This window comes from Staurois parvus, unplaced genomic scaffold (assembly GCF_062004578.1).
Source record: "Staurois parvus isolate SC_StPar_1 unplaced genomic scaffold, SC_StPar_1.0 ptg000581l, whole genome shotgun sequence".
Classification (NCBI taxonomy): Eukaryota; Metazoa; Chordata; class Amphibia; order Anura; family Ranidae; genus Staurois; species Staurois parvus.
Window position 1 is genome coordinate 6,843,716 of NW_028318377.1, and position 21,575 is coordinate 6,865,290.

At 43.9% G+C, this 21,575-nt stretch overlaps 1 protein-coding gene across 1 annotated transcript in view; it reads right to left on the minus strand.

Moving 5' to 3' along the window:
• ST3GAL5 (ST3 beta-galactoside alpha-2,3-sialyltransferase 5) overlaps nt 1–21,575 on the minus strand; it is a 130,228-nt gene that overhangs the window by 24,532 nt on the left and 84,121 nt on the right. The window contains exons 4-5 of the mRNA XM_089692294.1: nt 12,795–13,138; nt 10,918–11,104 (exon numbers count right to left, since the gene is read on the minus strand). Of these exons, the coding sequence (XP_089548420.1) occupies nt 10,918–11,104; nt 12,795–13,138 (531 nt within the window). The remainder of the gene's footprint in view (nt 1–10,917; nt 11,105–12,794; nt 13,139–21,575) is intronic.

Genomic DNA, 21,575 nt, shown 5'->3' on the forward strand with positions numbered 1-21,575 from the left:
TACCGTTTGACATCTCGATGGGTTCTGACCTCTCCCCATTCACCACAACAACTGCAGAGGGGTATCTGTACAACTTTCCTATCCACTCTCTCATCCTGGGCCCAATTCCCATGACTTCCAGCGTATCCATCATAAATCTCCAGTTCACTCTATCAAACGCTTTTTCAGTGTCTATAGAGAGTAGCACCACCGGTTCTTTTCCCTTTTTACTTTTTTGGATCAACATCAATGATCGTAACCCATTATCTCTACCCTCCCTCCCGGGAACAAAGCCCACCTGGTCCTCATGTATCCATTCCGGCATTAGCTCTTTCAATCTATTTGCCAAGACCTTTGCATATAGCTTAGTGTCAGTGTTTAATAATGAAATAGGTCTATAGCTCGAACACTGTGTAGCATCTTTTCCCTCTTTTTGAGTAAGCACCATTTGAGCTTGTAGTGATTCTTTTCTTACTTCCATCTCTCCACCTAATGCATTCATATAATTTCTAAGTTTTGGTACTAAAATTTCACTATATTTTTTATAATATCTCACGGTATACCCATCTGGTCCTGGACTTTTCCCAGACACTGTACCCTTCAAGGCTAATTTTATTTCATCTTGTGAGATATCTGCATCAAGGGAGTTCAATTGGACTTCGCTTAATTTTAATAACCCAGCCATCGCTAGATATTTCTTTCTCTTTAGATTCTTCATACTTTCTATATTTTCTGTTTCTCGCAGGGGATTTATGTTATACAGATCTCTATAGTATTCCATAAAAACTTTGGTGATTTCTCTATTTGAGTGTTTCAGGTTCCCCTTAACATCTTTTATTTTTTCTATATAATTTCTATTTTTCTTTTTCCTCAGGGCCCTCATCAAATATTTTCCCGGTCTTTCTCCCCATCTATATCTCTCACTCAAGACTCTATTATATACTTTTCTCCTCTCCTCTTCCATTACACCTTCTAATTCTTCTTTCTTTTTTTTTAACTTCAGCTCTATTTCTTTTATTATTCTATTCTTATGTTGTTGTTCTAATATACTTATTTCTTCTAAGAGCCCACTCATTTTCTCTCTTCTTTCTTTTTTCTTTCTTGCCCCAATCGCTATCAAAATTCCTCTTATATATGCCTTATGAGATTCCCATACTGTAGTTATAGACACATCACCTGTCTCGTTCTCCTTGAAATACCGTTCAATCTCTTCCCCTACTTTCTGGGCTATTTCCTTTTCTACTAATAATGTCTCATTCAATTTCCATCCCAGCCCTCCTGTTTTCTCCTTCCCCCATTCCAATTTCATTGTAACTGGGGCGTGATCCGATAAAGAGATTGTCTCTATTTCAACTTGAACTAGGTGGTCAATTAATTGATGTTCTATAAATATGTGGTCTAATCTTGAGTACCTCTTATGCATGTTTGAAAAAAAGGTATAATCTCTATCTTGCATATGTGTAATTCTCCAGGCATCTACCAATTGACTTATATGTAGTTCTTTTTTCAAGAGTTTCAGGGCCCTACTTCCTTCTCTCTGTACATGGGAGGTAGCGTCCTTTTGTGGTTCCATACAAAAATTAAAATCCCCTGCAAGGATCAGGCGTCCTTTTTTAAAGTCCATCAACTTCCTCAGCACTTTTTTCAGGTATATCTCCGGGCTTTTATTAGGACAGTAAATATTGGCCAGTGTACATTCGATCTCCTGTAACTTTCCCTTTAAGAACAAGAATCTCCCCTCTGGGTCTGTCATTCTATCTTCCAGCTCAAACCTAGTATTCTTTGCCATACCTATTGCAACACCCTTCGCTCTCTTAACTGGGGAGTCTGCATAATACCATGTTGGGTGATTTCTAGACCCCAGCCTAATGTTCGATTCTATCTCAAAATGTGTCTCCTGTAGAAATACTACTGAGGCTGCTCTATGGTGTAGTTCTTTAAACAATCTAAATCTTTTCCCAGGGGAGTTCAACCCATTTACATTATATGTTATAAACTGAATCTCTTCCATCTTCCATAAATCTTCTCTTCCCCTCCTTCTCCCTTCTTACTTGCTTTTATATCTTTTTTTATTTTGCAGGAAAAATACCCCCCCTCCTCACCAACCCACCCCCCCAACCTTCCACCTCCCCCCCTCCCCCCTCCCCTCCCCACTCTTTTTAGGCCTATCATTTACCTATTGATCATTTATGGAAATAAATTCCACTTTTGATCTAATCCTTGGGCTAAAAACTCTGGGTATGGACGTCTTTCCCCTTGTCTGACCTCCCCATAGCTCCCCTAGTCCCTCTTGGGTTCATCTCCAGTACAATAAGACATGGGCGATAGGGTGAGGGCAGGCCAATGTAGAGGAAGAAAAAAAAAAAGAAAAAAAAAGCCTTATTTTTCCTCCACCACCTCTCCCCCCCCCGCCCCCGGTCTCTTCCCCCCCACAAGTTGCCAGTCCTCTTTTCTCTTCATTCTTCCCAGCCTGGGATCTCCATTCTTTGTATTTTTAAACTGTCACAAAAATATTTCAAGTCTTCTGGAAACCTGAAGTACGCCGTAACCCCGTTTTTCCATCCTATTAAACATTCGGGAGTCCCCCATCTATATTGCACATTATGTTCTTTCAACCTTTCCAATAGGGGTCTCAAAGATCTCCTTCTCCACAGGGTCTCTGGGGCCAAGTCCGCATATATCTGTATGTCTCCTCCTTCATACTTAATAACTGATTTTCCCTTGATCTTCTTCCAAATTTTTTCTTTATCTCGAAACTCATAAAATTTAACTATAATGTCTCTCGGCCTTTCTTTCCCCAGGTATCTCTGGATGTTTCCTTTTCTAAAAATTCCTTCTATTTTAGTCCTTTCCATTTCGGTGCTGTCTGTTATAGTATTTAATATTTTACAGACCACTTCTTGCAGGTTTTCTCCCTTTGAGTTCTCTGGGACCCCTCGTATCATAACGTTTCTCCTCCTGTCTCTGTTTTCTTGTATCTCAGCTTTATATATCAGTTTTTTTGGGCTTTCCCTATGTTAATTATCACTTTTTCTAGCTCAGAGATAGCCTGGGTCTGATTTTTAACTTTCTCCTCCGTTTCCTCCACTCTCACCAACAGGTGTCCCAAATCACTTCGGATATTTACCATTTCTTGTTTTATTGTTTTCTCCAGTTCTTTAAACATTTCTGCCATTTGTTTTTTATTAGGTATTTGTAGGTCTTTCCTAATGATTGCTGATTGCTGGTGTCCAGGCCTAATGATACTCTTGGGCTATTTTCCATGCTGAAATCTGCTTCTCCTCTTTCAATCCTATTCTGGGATCTTTCTGGGGTTACGTTCCCTTGGGAGGTATATTTTTTAATTGTACCAGTCTGGGACCCTTTAGGCCCACTTCCTTTTACACTTTTATTTTTCATTTTCTCTATAGCTTTTATTCTTTGTTCCTCTTTTATAAATTCATGGGTTTGGAGGGGAGAGAATCAAAGTTCTTATATACAAATCTCTGCACTGTCCCCCAGCTGGTCTTTTTTGGGCTGTTCTTTCCACATATCTCTTTTTCCCCCTTTTTTGCAGTCACCGGGGGTCCCCCCTTTCTCATTACCCCCTTCTTTCCTTTAGGGGACCATGTAATACATCACAATTAGTGTATAGTAGGTTTCAACTTTAGTCACTCACCCTCCTCGTGTGTTTCTTCCTGTGACCGCGCTGAATGCTCTCACCTTCAGGTCGCCTAGGGTCTTTGTTCACGGAGGGGGGGGGGGGACCCTCCAGGATCTCTTTGGATCTTCCGTTGACCAGGGCTTCAGTGGGTATCCTCTTGCCTTGCTTTATGTCTGGGGGTCTCGGGGGAATAGGGGGAGGATGAGTCGGTCTCCGGCCAACAGGTCCGCTCTGCTCTCCCACCGCAGAACGCCGGCCGGCCGGCCGGCTTCCTGATCTCCCAGGAGTGCTTTGCGGCCGGTCACGTGGTCGCGCCGGCTTCCCAGCGTCCGGGCACTCTCTCCCCGCTAGTCTCCAGCCGCTCTCCGCTTCTCCTCCCACAAGCTTCTACCTCTCGTCCCGGGGAGCCGTCGGGCCAGGGTAAGAGCCAAGCCGCAAGGCTTTTCACATTTCTCGGGAGGTACACAGGGGACCTGGGGAGGTCAGACCACGGAGCTCCGTCCGAGAGCTCCTACATAGAGCTCTCCTCTGCCGCCATACTCAGGCTCCGCCCCACCACTTTTTTTTGCTCTTGACATTTTTTTCTACAGCCAGTAAACTCCCAGGCATGTTATCCTATGTGTCCATGCACAATGTGTTTTGAAAGAGGCGTTTTTTCGCTCAGAATTAGTGGGTTTCTAGAGTTTTTTAGCTGTAAAAACACTCTAACACTGTAAAGCACGGACACCCAGAGTTTTTGGACTTTAATTGAGCAAAAAGAAAATTTTTTATTTTAGTCCACAAAAAACACTAAAAATGCAAATGCGAAAAATACGCAGCAAAACGCCACTAAACGCTAATGCAAAAAAGCTAAAAACCGCTGAAAAACACACGATTTTAACATGACTTTGCACAGCTAACATTACCAGTGTTATTAAAACGCCCAATGTGCAGGGAGCCTTATAGTAAAAAAAAAAATGCTAAGAGAAGCTAAAAAAAATTCAAAAAAATGAAAAATGCTAAAAAATGCTGAAAAACTGACATTTTTAATGTGACTTTAGACAGCTAACGTTACCAGTGTTATTAAAATGCCCCGTGTGCAAGGAGCCTTATGTAAAAAAAAAATGCTAAAAGAAGCTAAAAAAAATGCGAAAAAACACGGCAAAACGCTAATGCAAAAACTTTAAAAAATGCTGAAAAACTGACGTTTTTAATGTGACTTTACACAGCTAACGTTACCAGTGTTATTAAAACGCCCCGTGTGCATGGAGCCTTATGGTAAAAAAAAACACTAAAAAACGCAAACGCGAAAAAACGCAGCAAAATGCTCATTCAATAACGCTAACAAACTCACGTTTTTCACGTGAATTTACACAGCTAACGTTACCAGTGTTATTAAAACGCCCCGTGTGCATGGAGCCTTAGACTGAACTCTAGCCAGCTAAATAAACAGTTGAAAGTTTATCGTTTGAGTTGATTCACATTGCACACCACGAGGATGACATCACTTTTTCTACTAAAGTGATACTAAAGGTTATTTTTTATTTTTTTTATTAAAATAATAAAGATGTTATACTTTCCTGCTCTGTGCAACGATGCTGCACAGAGAACTCCCTTAGCTCTTCATTAGCAGTCCCCCACCAGTGCTTTCCATTCCTCCTTCCTACAGGGACCTCCTTGGCAAGCCGAGTGCTCATGGGGCACCCGTGTGTGTGTGGGCTCCCGAGCTGGACTGTGTGCATCCACAGACATACGCAGCCTTGGTAAGCCTCGACCCTGCTCCCTCCTCACATGAGTCTGACAGCAGCAGAAGCCTATGGCTCCCCCTGCTCTCAGTTTCCCCTATGAGACCAGGAAGAGAAGAGGAGTGGTGCTGCTGACCGGACAGTGCTGAAGCGGTAACAGGAGTCAGGTAAGTGTTTAGGGAGGGGGGTGGTAAGACAGGTAGTGAAGAGTTTTTTTTTTACCTTAATGCAGAGAATGAATTAAGGTAAAAAAAAAACATTTTCATTTTAGAATCGCTTTCAAGGCTCCTTCCTCAGAGTCCATGTCATATTGGGGTTGATTTACTAAAACTGGAGAGTGCGAATTCCGGTGCAGATGTGTATGGGAGCCAATCAGCTTCTAACTTTAGCTTGTTCAATTAAGCTTTGCCAAAAATCCTGGAAGCGGATTGGTTCCTATGCAGAGCTGCACCAGATTTTGCACTCTCCAGTTTTAGTAAATCAACCCCTATGGCTGAACCCTGGAGTAGGAGCCCACTGTGAATCCTCTGATTTTATCTCCTTTCTTTATGGTGGACTGGATTCTATTGGGCATTTCTAAAAATATATTACCGATCTAAACTACTGGGGCACGGCGGTAACTTTATATTGGACTTTGTTTTTCTGGGACCTCTAGCACCCACTAATGACCTAGATACGCATCGAGCATGCCCCAGTCGATGATGTCACAAAGAGCGGGGTCACCCGGCAATGTCACCAGGTGGCCCCGCCCCTTAGTTATTTAACCCCTTGGTGCCGGCGCCTCCCGGCCCTTAAAGGGTTTCAGAAGCCAGGAGGCGGGGTGGGGTTTAGGGTCATGTGACCGCTGTGGCACGCCGTCACGGCGGTCATATGACCAGGAAAGGTCCCGATCGAAAGAGGAGATCGGGACCTTTCTGTGAATACCGGACATGTGTGCTGGAAGCGCGCAGGGCGCGTGCCCTCAGCACATATGTTTTTTTTAATAGAACGCAAATGTGCGGCTGCTCGGCGTCTAGGCCCAGACGCAGGGAGGCTGCACATTTGCATTCGGCCAGCGTGAAAAGATTAAGAACTGTCAGATGGCAGGAGCCTTCATCGAGAACAAAGCTGCTTTTTTTTTTTTTTTTTTTTGGCTGTGGCCATCGTGATTGATGCTGGATCTACATTGGGGATACAGGTTTCTTTTAGTTTTCTTAATTTTTAATTGCTGGCAATTCTTTTTTTTACATTCAGCTGTCAGCTGATGACTCATTGGTTGTTAAAAGACACAGCGGCGGCTACCAGCTCCTTAACAGCCATGGCAGTTACTGGTTGTTAAGGACGCCGGCAGCTGCCTGCTCCTTAACAACCAGTACATACCACATGGCGCGACCACTACTTAGTTATGCATGCATTCAATTATTTATTTCCCTCTGTGAATTGACCTTAAGGTCTTTTTATGCAGTATTTACCGAACATTTTTGATATTTGTAGTAAATACCACATGCTAGCAATAGTGAATTGACAATTTCAGGAACGCATGCAATATGTGGTCACCTGAACAACATAACGCATGCGATAACCTTTAGTGAATTGTCCCCAATGTTCCGTTAAAGATACCCCCCCCCCACCTTACATCTTGTGCTGGTGATAACGTCTTTGGGAGAGGAAGTGAATGGAGATTTCCAACTAGGGTACACACAGTGATTAAACATGACGCTGGTTCCAGCCCATTTCTTTATTACCTCTGATTAGAGTAACTTGGAGCTTACACAGGGCCGCTTCCCCGCTCTTATCAGTTGATGGTAGCAGTGTGGGAACAAAGAATATGCAAGTATGTCCATGCAGGGCAATGCAAGAAGTTCATTTAAAGTGGTTGTAAAGGCTCAAGGTTTTTTACCTTCATGCACTCTATGCATAAAGAAACCCTTCTTTGTGCAGCAGCCTTCCTCAGTCCCACCTCGATCCAGCGATTTGCACAAGAGCCTCAGCTGTCCTGGTTCCCTCCTTCCTCATTTGCTGAGACAGCAGCGGGAGCCATTGGTACTCATACTGTCAATCACAATCAGTGAGCCAATGAGAGAGCGGGGTGGCAGGGCTCAGCCGCATCTGTGTGTGAATGGACATATAGAGCAGTGGCTCAGGAGCGTGCCCCCATAGCAAGCTGCTTGCTCTGGGGACACTTGGCTGGAAGGAGGGAGGGGCCAGAAGTGCGGGAAACCTGAGAAGAGGAGGATCGGGGCTGCTCTGAGCATAACGTTTGTTATTTAGAAAAAAAAAAATCTCTGCCTTTACAATCACTTCAAACAGACCTTGTCACCACATCCAACCCGACAACTAAACACAGTACGGCAATCTGCATAGACATAGTCATAGAATCACTGCCTGCTGCAAAGGTATCAGTCCTACAATGCAGCCAGAAAATCAATACTTCCTGCAGCATCAGATCATGAGACTTCCATACCTTGGGTCACCTGACACAATCCCTCTTTATTATTAAAGGATAAGTTCACCTTTTAGAACATGTTACACCCATATTCAGGGTGTTACACAGGGGCGGACTGACCATTTGGAAACTCGGGCACTGCCCAAGGGCCCGGGGTCAGTAGGGGGCCCCATGAGATGCCCCTGGTACCTTTTTCATGGGCTTTTTTGAGTTTGGGCAAGGACACAGGGGCCCCATGATCCCCTATTGCCCGGGGGCCCCATGAGTTGTCAGTCCGCCCCTGGTGTTACATGTAACATGTTACTGATGCAGCACCCCCAGATTCTGTAAATGGCAGAACTACAAATACCAGCAGCCATTGCGGCTAAAGGCTTGAAGTTCTCAGTAAGCGCTCTAATAATCCATTAAGTCTTCTTGTCATTTAGTAACTGCCTGCCTGTACAAGGTATGGGCTGACAGCTACACTGACCGTTTGCAGGAGCCTCACATTGCACCCACAATCTGCTGATCAAGGGTGCAATGCTTTCCAGGCTCCTAGTTAAAAAAATAATACATGAAATTTTTTTACCTGCAAAAAGATGTGTATTTATTATTAATATTTATTTTTATTTTAAAGGTGAACTTATCCTTTAAGAAAACCTACCTCCCCTACCCTGATCCTATCCAGTATTCTGGGCACTGCTAACTCACTTGTGCTGTGTACATGTTTGGTAGACAAATAAAAATGTGCTTTGGTATAAAAGAAAAATGGGAAGTGTCACCCACACAGCCTTGTGGCAGAACTTGAAAGGAAATGTTATTAATAGGAGAACTAAAACCTTATTTTCAGCACAAAAAAATATATATTTAGAATCGCATCAGGCATATGACTTAAGCACTTGCTGTGCTGATTTAATCATTTCTAAATGCACCTGCAAGCAGCTTGGAGAACATGTTGTCACTGTAATGGCTAAATCTGAAGTGTATACTGCATACATATTGCCTTCCCTGGATCTCCCCAACTTGATGTGTTAAACTCTATGTATAGCCAAAACAGTTCTGGGCTAGAAGGGGAAGGATTGGAACCCCTGTTGAGCAGGACAGGAAGTGAGGAAAAATAATTAAGGGCTCATTCATTAGCTTTGGCGAGCGATCCACATTTGAATCACTCTTCAGAAAGTATTTAGTGGGCAGCACAGTGACTAAATGGTTAGCACTTCTGTCTGGCAGTACTAGGATAGTTGGTTCGGATCCAAAACACGGCACCACCTGCCTGGAGTTTGCATGTTCTCCCTGTGCCTGCATGAATTTCCTCCGGGTACTCCGGTTTCCTCCCACACTCCAAAGACATGCTGGTCAGTGAATTGGCTCCTGTCTAAATTGGCCCTAGTATGTGTATGTATGAATGTGAGTTAGGGACCTTAGATTGTACGCCCCTTGAGGATTAGGGACTGATGTGAATGTACAATATATATGTAAAGTGCTGCATAAAATTGATGACGCTATATAAGTGCCTGAAATAAATAAATAAATATTTGACAGGCAATGAGGAGGAGTTGTATCCCTTTAACCCCCATGTGTCAAACACAAGGCTTGCAGGACGAATCCGGGCCACGAGGCCATTTCATATGGCCCTCGCACCTCTTCTGCAGCAGCGGCAGCCCCATCTCAGCAGTCAGCCGCAGAGAGGAGGACAGAACTCCTACAGAACCTGTGTTTCTCTGCAGCTGACTCTGGTCCTTCTCCAGACCCTGCACTTTCTACTTCCAAGCTCCTCCCCCAGCTTCTTCTGACAGCAACACAAGGAAACGGGGATGTACTGTGATTTAAGGGAGGGTGGGGGACTCTTGACTTCTGATGGTGAAGGAGCTCTTGACATCAGATGTAAGGGGAGAGGGGGGTGCTCTGGACATCTAGTCTTACAGATACAACCAGCCTTGAGGGCAACCATAATGTTTGTGTGGCCTACGACGAAATCGAGTTTGACACCCTTGCTTTAACCCCTTGAAACTACAATAGCATGCTGCAACCCCATGTGGGGCGGATGCAGAGTGTTCCCATTCACTTGAGCAATGGGGTATTCCTGCCGTGGCATGGGCACACCACTGGTTGCTGCCTCTGCAGCTATAAAGGGTGGCAGTTGGGGTTGCTAAAAGCATGGCTCAACTGCTGGGTTTTACGGACCCCCACACACACACACACCAACGCTAGTGCAAACAAGCTCTAACAGGTTCTGGACTTCTTCTACACTGCTATAAAAAAAGAAAAAACATTTTCACTTCTGTCTGATTTTCTATCTGAGATTTGGTGAAACTGACAGGAGTCCCGGACAGCAGTACAACCCATCAGAGATTCTAACCTTCCCCTGTTCTATAAGGGAACGTAGGGAATAGTCATAACCCCAGTCACATATTACAGATTTCCCTTCATTTCCTGTTTCAGAGACACAACAGAAGTAAGCAGATTTCTCCAGAGTTAGGCTGGAAGGAAAACGCATGACCATTAAATCCTATGGAACTCTTCACACTGGTCGTCACACTGGGCAGTCAGAAAAGTCCTGCTTGCTGCATTTTTGGTGCGGTAAAAAAAAAACTTACCAAAAAATGCGCCTCCCCATTGAAATGGATGGAAAACGCATCAAAAGCGCACCTGCAGCAAAAACACACCTCTCCATGAAATGAATGGAAATCGCACCAAAAATGCATCACAAACGCATCAAAAACGGTTGTTTTTGGTGCTTTTTTTAAGTCATATGTCAGGTGAAGAAATGCACCTGAGACGCCGTAAAAATGCACGTGCATTTGTACAACTGAAAAGTGTGAAAGTAGCCTTAGGGGGAAATCCCATCTTAGTTGTCAGCTGTCCCCATTGGAAGTTTTCTCCTTGCTTCCTGTGCTGACGGCAACTGTAACATTTTTGATTTGACATCATTTTCTGTCCCTGTGATACCAGGACAAACAGAGAAGGGAATTTCCCTGCAGAGGTACAGACAGAAAGGAAAAGCTGAGCGGGCATTTATTTCCTTCATACTCAATTCAAATCTGATAAACAGACGTTTGGGCTTTAGAAATACTTTGATGTAGCGGAAAGTTAGAATCATCAACCTGAACCATGACCATGTGGCCAATACAACTGAAATATCTCCGCTCTCAGCACAGCTGACTCACCAGTGACTTGTTCTTCAGCATGGCCTGCAGCCACAGGAAGTCCACGTGCTTGAAGAGGACCGTGACAAACAGACTATTACTGAAATATTCCTGTTCAGAAACCGGAGCCCCCTCGGGATATGTCATCCTGATGGTGGTTCTATTTCCAACTTCCCGCTCGTATCCATGAACTGGAGCATTGTTTAGTCTAAGAAATGCAAAAGACAATGAACAGATTAGTTGGCATCATGATTAAAACACTAGATTTAAGACAAGGAATTTGTTTTGAGAATATCCCATGCCAAGGTATATTACTAAGTTCCTGTGTTCGTGTAGTGGTAATATATCACGCCATGCTTTATGGATCACCTTTCACATCAGTCCCTGCACGCAAAAGAGTTTACAGCTCAATGTCTCTACACACACATCAGCCATAAAATTCTGACCACCCACCATAACCCATCGAGGCATGGACTCCACTAGACCTTGGAAGGTATGCTGTGGCACCAAGACGTCAGCAGCAGATCCTTCAAGCCCTGTAATTTGCAAGGTGGGGCCTTTATGGATTTGACTTGTCTTTTCAGCACATCCCACAGATGCTCAACTGGACTGAGATATGGAGAATTTGTAGGCCATGTCAACACCTCGAACTGGCCGTTGTGTTCCTCAAACTGTTCTTGAATTCATCAGGCCACTTTACCTTCCTCCATTGCTACATGATCCAGTTCTGAGGCTCATGTACCCATTTCAGGCGCTTCTGACTGTGGACACTTGTCAGCATGGACACCCTGACCTGTCTTCAGCTACGTGGCCCCATACTCAACAAAGTGCAATGCATTGTGTATTCTCATACCTTTCTATCAGAACCAGCATTACCTTTTTCAGCAATTTAAGCTACAGTAGCTCTTCTATTGGACTGAACTACATGGGCCACCCTTTGCTCCCCATGAGCAGCAATGAGTCTCCCCATGAGCCAGTTTCCCTTCCTTGGACCACTTTTGATAGGTCCTGACCATGGCAGACTGGGAATATTCCACAAGACCTGCAGTTTGGTGTTGCTCTGACTCTTAGCCAGTAGAAATTTGTCCCTTGTCAAAATTTTCATTTTTTTCTAATTCCAACACATCAACGTCAGGGACAATATGTTCACTTGCTGCCTAATATATCCCACAAACTTTCAGGTGCCATTTTTACAAGATAACCAATGGTATTCTGTCAGTGGTCATAAAGTTATAGCTGATCGGTGTATATTATCACACACATACGCAGGACAAGTTTCTCCCTGTTCCAAAAAAATTACCGGTATGATTTTGTGTTGTGGGAAAATACCTACATAAACAAATCAAAAAACAGATCCACAAAAAGAGAGACTGAGAGGGAGGAACAGGAAGAAATAAAGAACATGAAGGTTACAGGAGATGGTCATCTAATGGCTGGAAGAACAGACAGACAGAAGACAGAATGTTTTATACATAGAAGATGATTATACAGAAAAAGAACACTGGAAGAGCTGGATAAGGAGAGAAAAGGAGATAGAGCGGTATATCCCAATCTAAGTAGACAATTGGAAAGTTCAATATTTTCGCACATATTTATTCCAACCTAAGTATGTGGACAGTTAACACAGGTATAGGACAACAAGAGTAGAATCACCACTAGCCTGCAGCAAAAGCTCACAAAATATACACGTGGGCCTCACCAACGATCCCCACACCTTACTGCCTAGCAGCCAACAGCAGAGTAGTCCATGGTATTGGCGCTAAGCTCTGCTCCTCACGGACTAACATTGTACATTTCCCAGCTACAAAGCCAGGGGACAACTATTTTAACTAGCAAACTGTGTAAGAGAATAACTCAAGTAATAATTTCTCTGGATGTAGTAACATAAATAAATGTACCTGATTACAACATCAAATTGATCGATTATATGTCCAAGCTCCAGCCCATGCAGGATTCCCCCACTCCCTACAACAATACAGCGTTTGCATTGTTGGTGTCTTAGGTCCTTGGGAAGATCATCTTCAGGCATCATGTCCAATGTGTCATCGAGTTCTTTAAGATACTGGCGAAATCCAAACGGAGGACCATACTGGTACAAGGATTCATTGAGGTATTTGTTTTTCTTGACAAAGCTGAGTAATCTCATGTTGTAATTGTTGGGAAACAATCGGTTCATCTCTGCTCTGGCAAATCCCGGCCGACATTTTGCTTCCACCACATTCTTGGCAAACGTGTGCGCTCTCTGTGGAAAACAAAAAGATAACAGCTAGGTCATAATAACTTCTTTCTACACTGCAGAACTATGGATATTGTATTTAAAATAAACCCACATTTAGTCCAGTTATGTTGAATTTAAAAGATGTCTTGTTTGTACTTTTAACTAGTTAATCAGTTATGTTAGACTTCTGCATTCCCCTGTGCAGCAGAACTTTGATTCGGAGAGGAAGGAACTGCACCATTAGCCAAACTGCGGTCCGTGGGTCAAATGTGGCCCTTTGCTTGCCTTTATCCAGCCCTCAGGACACCATTCCATCCATTGACACAAATGATGGGGCACTCCAACAGACACCAACAATGGGGCAGTATTCCTCCCACTGACACCAACAATGGGGCAGTATTCCTCCCACTGACACCAACAATGGGGCAGTATTCCTCCCACTGACACCAACAATGGGGCAGTATTTCTCCCACTGACACCAACAATGGGGCAGTATTCCTCCCACTGACACCAATGCTGGGAAACTATTCCTCTCACTGACACCAATGATGGGGCAATACTACACCCCCTGAAACCAATGATGGGGCAATACTACACCCCCTGACACCAATGATGGGGCACATATTCCTCCCACAGACACCAATGATGGGACATTATTCCTCCCACAGACACCAATGATAGGGTACTATTCCTTCCACTGATAACAATGAATCACTGGGTCATTGTTTACACTCACTAATGCCAGGGCATTTCCTACTTTCACTGGCCATAGTCTGGCCATCCTAAAACCTAAAGGATAGTATAGTGGCCATTGCTCTATAACAGTGTTTTCCAAATTGCAGCCCTTTGCTTGCTCTTATCCAGCCCTGGGCCACTATTTACCCCAATGAACGCAACAGTGGAGCATAGTTCCTGCCCTTGACTCCTACATTGGGGCTTTGTTCCTCTCACTGACACCAAGGATGGAGCATTATTTCTCTCACTGGCACCAATGATGGGGCATTATTCCGTGCACTGACACCAACAATGGGGCACTATTCCTCCCCCTAATACCAAAAAAAATAGGACACTCTTTACTCCCACTGACACCAAGACATTTTCTACTCCTGTGGCAGTCCGGCCCTCCTAAAGTTTGAAGGACGGTAAACTGGCACTTTATTTAGAAAGTTTGGAGACCCCTGCTCTATAGCATTGAACAGTGCTGTCAAGCTAATGCAGAGTACTTGCTGGTAGGCAGAGACACCAAAGAGACGTTCTCTTTAATATGCTTCTGCTTCTTCACTATCCAAGAGTTGGGGCAAGTCTATGACCAAGCTGTTTTGCTCTAACTTTAGTGAAAACAGTGAAGTCAGGGCCCTGTCTATGGTGTTTGTAAGGAGTAAGATAATCCCAGGATGAAGTACTCAGCTTTAAAAAATGTTTGTTAGGTAAAACAGTTCAAACATATGTACTTCTTTAACCCATGGCTTCCAGAGTTCATGGCAATTCCAGACCCCACTGTATGGAGCTCAAGAGGCATTACATATTATGCAGTGGATTATTTGGTCATTTTTGATAGATTGAAACAAAGCTACGATCTTCCAAATTCTCTATTCTTCAGGTTCCTACAACTACGCTATGTCCACTACTCACAATTTGGTACCCGGCCACTTCACCTGCTGCAGAATGACTTGGAATCCCTGTTGCGTGATGTAGATTTCAAAAAGGCCCTATCAGTAATATACACTATACAAATTAAAGGAACACTTTTTAATCAGAGTATAGCATCAAGTCAATTAAACTCCTGGGATATGGATCTGGTCAGTTAAGTAGCAGAGGGGGTTGTTAATCAGTTTCAGGAATGGTTTTACAGGTGGAGGCCACTAACATTTTTTTCCCTACTTATATTTTCTATTTTTCACTAGTTTTGCATTTGGCTAGGGTCAGTGTCACTACTGGTAGCATGAGGCGATACCTGGACCCTACAGAGGTTGCACAGGCAGTCCAACTCCTCCAGGATGGCACATCAATATGTGGCATTGCCAGAAGGTTTGCTGTGTCTCCCAGCACAGTCTCAAGAGCATGGATGAGATTCCAGGAGACTGGCAGTTACTCTAGGAGAGCTGGACAGGGCTGTGGAAGGTCCTTAACCCCTTCAGCAGGACCGGTATCTGCTCCTTTGTGCAAGGAGGAACAGGATGAGCACTGCCAGAGCACTACAAAATGACCTCCAGTAGGCCACTGGTGTGAATGTCTCTGACCAAACAATCAGAAACAGACTTTATGGGGGTGGCCTGAGGGCCCAATGTCCTCTAGTGGGCCCTGTGCTCACTGCCCACCACCATAGAGCTCGATTGGCATTTGCCATTGAACACCAGAATTGGCAGGTCCACCACTGACACCCTGTGCTTTTCACAGATGAGAGCAGGTTCACCCTGAGCACATATGACAGACATGAAAGGGTCTGGAGAAGCCGTGGAAAATCTTTATGCTGCCTGTAACATTGTTCAGCATGACCATTTTGGTGGTGGGTCAGTGATGGTCTGGGGAGGCATATCCATGGAGGGACGCACAGACCTCTACAGGCTAGGCAATGGCACCCTGACTGCCATTGGGTATCGGGATGAAATCCATGGACATATTGTCAGACTGTACTCTGGTGGAGTGGGTCCTGGGTTCCTCCTGGTGCACGACAATGCCCGGCCTCATGTGGCGAGAGTATGCAGGCAGTTCTTGGAGGATGAAGGAATTGATACCATTGAATGGCCCCCATGCTCGCCTGACCTAAATCCAATAGAACACCTCTGGAATATCATGTTTTGGTCCATCCGACAATGCCAGGTTGCTCCTCAGACTGTCCAAGAGCTCAGTGATGCCCTGGTCCAGATCTGGGAGGAAATACCTCAGGACACCATCCGTTGTCTCATTACAAGCATGCTCTGACATTGTTAGGCATGCATACAAGCACGTGGGGGTCATACAAACTACTAAAGCCCATTTTGAGTTGCTACAATGAAAATTCAGCAAAATGGACTAGCCTGCTGCATCATTTCTTCACTTTGATTTTCAGGGTGTCTTTGAATTCAGTCCTCTGTTGGTTGATAATTTTAATTTCCATGAAAGATGGGGCATTTTTACGTTCCTAACACATTATCCAGTCACATTGTCAGTATAGATATCCAGCATGATATTTTTTCCCACTGAGACCTGATGTGTTTTCAAAGTGTTCCTTTAATTTTTGAGCAGTGTATAAGGCTTTATTGCCAACGGTTCATGTTGGGCTTGACCTGCTGCAGTCGTATAGCGAGGACTGGGAGGATGCTTGGGAATACTCGTTTACCCAATTGGTTGCCACAAGGGATGGGTTGATACAATTTAAAATAGTGCATATGGCTTCTCTTACCCCTCAATGCCTTCATAAAATCTGCCCTGCAGGGGCACCTAACTGCTGGCAGCGTGGCGCAATACTGATTTTTTTTTTTCCATGTCTTTTGGTCCTGCCCTCATATTCAAGAGTTCTGGGCTGCTGTTGTTCATTTTATCTACTCACTAACCATGATATCAGTTCCCTAAACGATTGTTGTATGTCTGCTGGGTTTAGTCATTAAGTGTAATACTTTTCTATGCCGGGAAGGCTATTCTATTAGCTTGGAAATTGGAGGCCTCCTTCATTGGACTGTTGGAAGAAACTGGTCAACTCGGTGATACTGTTGTACATATTGACACATCTTTCTAGTGGATGTCCCAAGAAATTTGACACGGTATGGGATATACGGCTTGAGTCCCCCTCTACTACTGAAGCTAGACCAAATACTGATAACTCTGTGGTACCTTGACTGGTCATTTATGTTATTTCTGGGGGGATGGTGGTGTGTGGGTGGCCCTCCTTGGTTCTTCTCGCACCTCCACCCCTCCTCCCTCTCCTCTCTTTCTCATATGGGAATACATTTTGCACATTACCGGTACCTGCCTGGTTTCCGCTCCCTGCCTAGAATGCCAATGCACTTACTTGACCATTTCTAATGTGATTACTGCTTTAGCTGCTACATTTCTATATATATTATGTTTCTCATTGAGCGTAAGGTATACCTGAGTCACTGTTCTTGTGATGTTTTGTTAACTGTTTATGTTGAGCCGGGGGTTGCCCAGAGGCTCTGTTTACATACAAACTCTGTTTACATACAAACTTTAATAAACACAATTTATATTACCAAAAAAAAACATACTGTGTGTACTTCAACTGTGTATTAAGTGGGCGGCACAGTGGCTTAGTGGTTAGCACTTCCAACTGGCAGTACTAGGGTCGTTGGTTCGAATCCCAACCACGGCACCACCTTCCTGGAGTTTGCATGTTCTCCCTGTGCCTGCGTGGGTTTCCTCCGGGTACTCCAGTTTCCTCCCACACACCAAAGACATACAGGTAGGTTAATTGGATCCTGTCTAAATTGTCCATTGTATGTATGAATGTGAGTTAGGGACAGGGGCGGACTGACAACTCATGGGGCCCCCGGGCAATAGGGGATCATGGGGCCCCTGTGTCCTTGCCCAAACTCAAAAAAGCTTATGAAAAAGGTACCAGGGGCATCTCATGGGGCCCCCTACTGCCCCGGGGCTCTCGGGCAGCGCCCGAGTTTCCAAATGGTCAGTCCGCCCCTGGTTAGGGATCTTAGATTGTACACCCCTTGAGGGTTAGGGACTGATGTGAATGTACAATATATATATATGTAAAGCGCTGCGTAAATTGACAGCACTATATAAGTACCTGAAATAAATAATAATAAATAAATAAGCTGCTTGTTTACAGTTCTATCATGTTAAATATCCTTGGAGGATGCAGGTGCAGGGACTCACATTGGCTGGTGCACATTACCAGGAGCTGGCTGCAAGAACCTAGAAGAGGCAGCCAGCTCTTGATGACTGAGACTTGAGCTCCGGCAGCAGAATGATGGATTGTGGCAGGACAATGCTGGATTACCTGGGCAAGTATGTGAATCAAGGACAACGCAGTATAACTAGTAAAGTATGTTTTTAAAAAAATGGAGGGTGGGGGGAATGAAGTTCCCCTTTAAGTCAATTTGGTAGAGGAGTCTTGGGAGGTTCTCAAAAGAAGGAGCACCTCATTAAGATTTACCATCCAATGAACAGGCTGAAGCAGGGAGGTGACACGAAATCTGTAGACATGCAGGGTCTGGGTAGGGGGTCACTCTCCAATTTATGGTATAAAAGTGGTATGTGAATTACAAGATCGCTTCACATTTATGTGTTTTATCTGTTTGTTTAGCTGCTGAGCTGCAGTTCCACCTTAGATCCTATATAGGGAGGAGGGGGTACAGTGACATCATACTTTGGTTGTACGGGAAACCGTTTTACGTTACAAATCTTAAAATCCATAATCATTTCTAAAGTGAAGCCTAAATGGTAAAAGAAGCAGACCATATCAGATAAGACTGCTCTTTATCACTAGAGAATTTTAGTTGTGCTGGCATTGATTCAGGCTGTATTAATGTGTCGTTTTGTTAGGCTCTATGTACACGGGACGTTTGGAAAACACTTAACGATGGTAACTGATTGCTGGAAAACGTAGGTTAAAAAATGTCTGTTTAGCCGCGTTTACATACCGCGTTTATGAGCGTTTGCGTTTAGAAGCGTTTTTTAAAGATAACCTCAGCCCCAGGAGACCTTCCAAAATGCCTAGAATGCACTGAAAAACAGTAAACATTTAACTATTTCAGACATTTTGAGAGAAATAGAGAGAGCAGAAGCAGAGAGAGTAGTATTTGTTGAAATTAGCTGTCTTTTTTTTTTTTTTTTTTGTGGTGTTTGGATGTGTTCCAGCTCATTTCTGTGCAGAAATTATTGCAGCAGTGTCTAACATATTTTCTTACATGCGAAACCTCAAAGTATGGTGTACCAGGTCCATTTGAGTACATGGAAAACGTGTGCATTGCATGCATTTTTCATGATGAAAATAGGCTCTGGACAGCATCTGGAAATGGAAGAGTTAAAAAAAAATTCCAAGCGCAAACGCTTATAAACAGGGTTAGCCACGTTTACATGCATAAGTTTGAAACGCTGATAAATCTACTCCTGAACGCAAGTTTGGTGCGTTCAAAAAAACAACTGTAAACTCAACTGCCTGTAAACGACGATGTATACATGGACACATAGGAAAACATTAGGGAGAGTTCAGGTGCTGCTGAAAAAAAACGCAGAAAAGCTCCTAAACATGAGTTTATCAGCCGCAGTGTACATGGAGCCTAAGTCTGTCTCTTTGAGGCCCTGGACATTTCTAATGAAATCTAGTGTTGTTTAAGACTCTACAGCACGGGTGTCAAACTGGTGGCCCTCCAGCTGTTGCTAAACTACAAGTCCCATGAGGCATTGCAAGATTGACAGTTACAAGCATGACTCCCAAAGGCAGAGGCATGATGTTTTTCAACAGCTGGAGAGCTGCCAGTTTGACACCCCTGCTCTAAAGTATTGCGTAACAGACTCTTACAAGTTCAGGGCTGTTTAGCATCCGGAATGCAGCACCGAATGTATGTAATGGCAAGGTGCGCTGGACGGTCCATTGTTGCTGGCTCCTGCAGGATCTATTGTCACTGGAGGGGATCTTTTGTAGAGGGAGGGGTCCATTGTTGCTGGGGGGTCTATTGTTGCTGGGGGAGTATTGTTGCTGGGAGGGATCTACTGTTGAGGGAGGGGTCTCATTTTTAGCTGCTGGAAGGTCTAATAATGCTGGCTACTAGAAGATCTATTGTTGCTGGCAGGTGTCCATTGTTCTTTCCGGGTTGATCTATTGTTGCTGGTGGGTGTTTGTTGCAGGGGGTCTGCTGTTGCTGTGACAATCTACTGTTGCTGGTGGGGTATTGATTCTTGCATCAATGCAAATTACTTAACAGCACAAATGATACTTGGTTCTATTTTCTATAAAAGGGGAAGTATTGGGAGGTGGAAAGTGAGTGGAACGAATGGACAGTGCTCAGAGGTGGGAAGGGGGCAGATGCAAGGGGAGCTCGAAAAGGGGAGTACCTGCACCTATTCTCTGAGAAAAAAGCCTTCTACAAGTCTCTTAACGTCCTTTGCAGTTGAACCATTGTGGTACAATCTGGAAAAACATTTTTCTCCTCTAACAGAAGTCAAAGTGAAGGAGGAGTGGAGCAGAATCCCCATCTACCATTTCTACAATAGTATTTATCATGCATTCAAAAAAATTGTGCTCCAGATGATCCTGTAAAGTTGGTACTAGGCCAACGCAGGGATCAATGCATGTCATGGTAACGTGACATTAGCCTAGTAGCTTCCCTTCATAAGCCTCAGGGTCATCTGGATGCAAAAATCTGCCTCTGTCTTCATTTTATTGGGGTTTTTTTTTTTCTGCATTCATAGCTATAATGGGTGTGGTAATAGGGAACCCTACAGTCAACGTCACCTTGTGTTCTCAAAGAGAAAATAAAATTGGGGACAAAAAAGTAATGCCTGCCGGGAAGGCAGGGAGTCTGTAAAAGTGGAAGAGGTGGAATCTCAGTATGGAGAACCCTCTGTACAAAGGCTGCCCTGGCACATAGGTCTGTAGTTAAGTCAGTGCAGAAGATCAAAGATCTTCACACCAGTGGACAGCAATTAGTGGTTGTCGTTGGACCTCTAAATCTTCATAATGAGAAGACAACTCCCTTGCTCAAAGTGGGCTCCAGCATTCAAAGGCAGACCCAGATACCCCATATTGGTTTATTCCAACTGAAGTTCTCTCCTCATCGTTTCGCCGGCAATCAGATTCATACATTTAGTCCACACTGGATGCTGACTGGTAGTTAAGGAAACTAACGCTAGTTGTTACATAAGCTCCATACTCTGTAAATTGGAAATTGTTATATTGGCTTAAAGCAGAACTATAGGCAAAACTTTTTTTCATTTTCGATAGCGTAAGGGAGGGCTATAACCCCTGTCAGTTAATTTTTTCCATCTGTGACCCATTGAGGAGATTTACCTTCACTTACTGTCCCACAGCCAAAACAGGAAGTGAGAGAAAATCCCTGCAAATTAAAAGAATTCCTTGGGGATCCCCAGATCACCAGAACTAGTATCCCCATTGAAAAATTTACCCTCTATTACTTTTCTGGGGACAACCCAAAATTTTAGGGTTTCTTTTACTTTCACATTCGATGATAATGGTAAACAGGAGATATAAAGGGGGCAAATCTCCCTAACAGGAGGCACAGACAGCAATAAAAACCTGATGTCTTCTAATACATTTCCACTCTATCTAAAACTGAAAAAAGAGTTTTGCCTTTAGTTATACTTTAATGGTTGTCACCTAAGCCACCTACTTTGAAAGGTCTCACATTGGTCACCCAAACCCATAATATAACTGGATGCTAACATTTATTGATAAAGTTGATCCAGGGAATATCTGATTGCCTCTTGGGGAATGAGGAAGGATTTTTTTTCCCAGCAGGAGCAAATTGGATCATGCTTTGCTGGG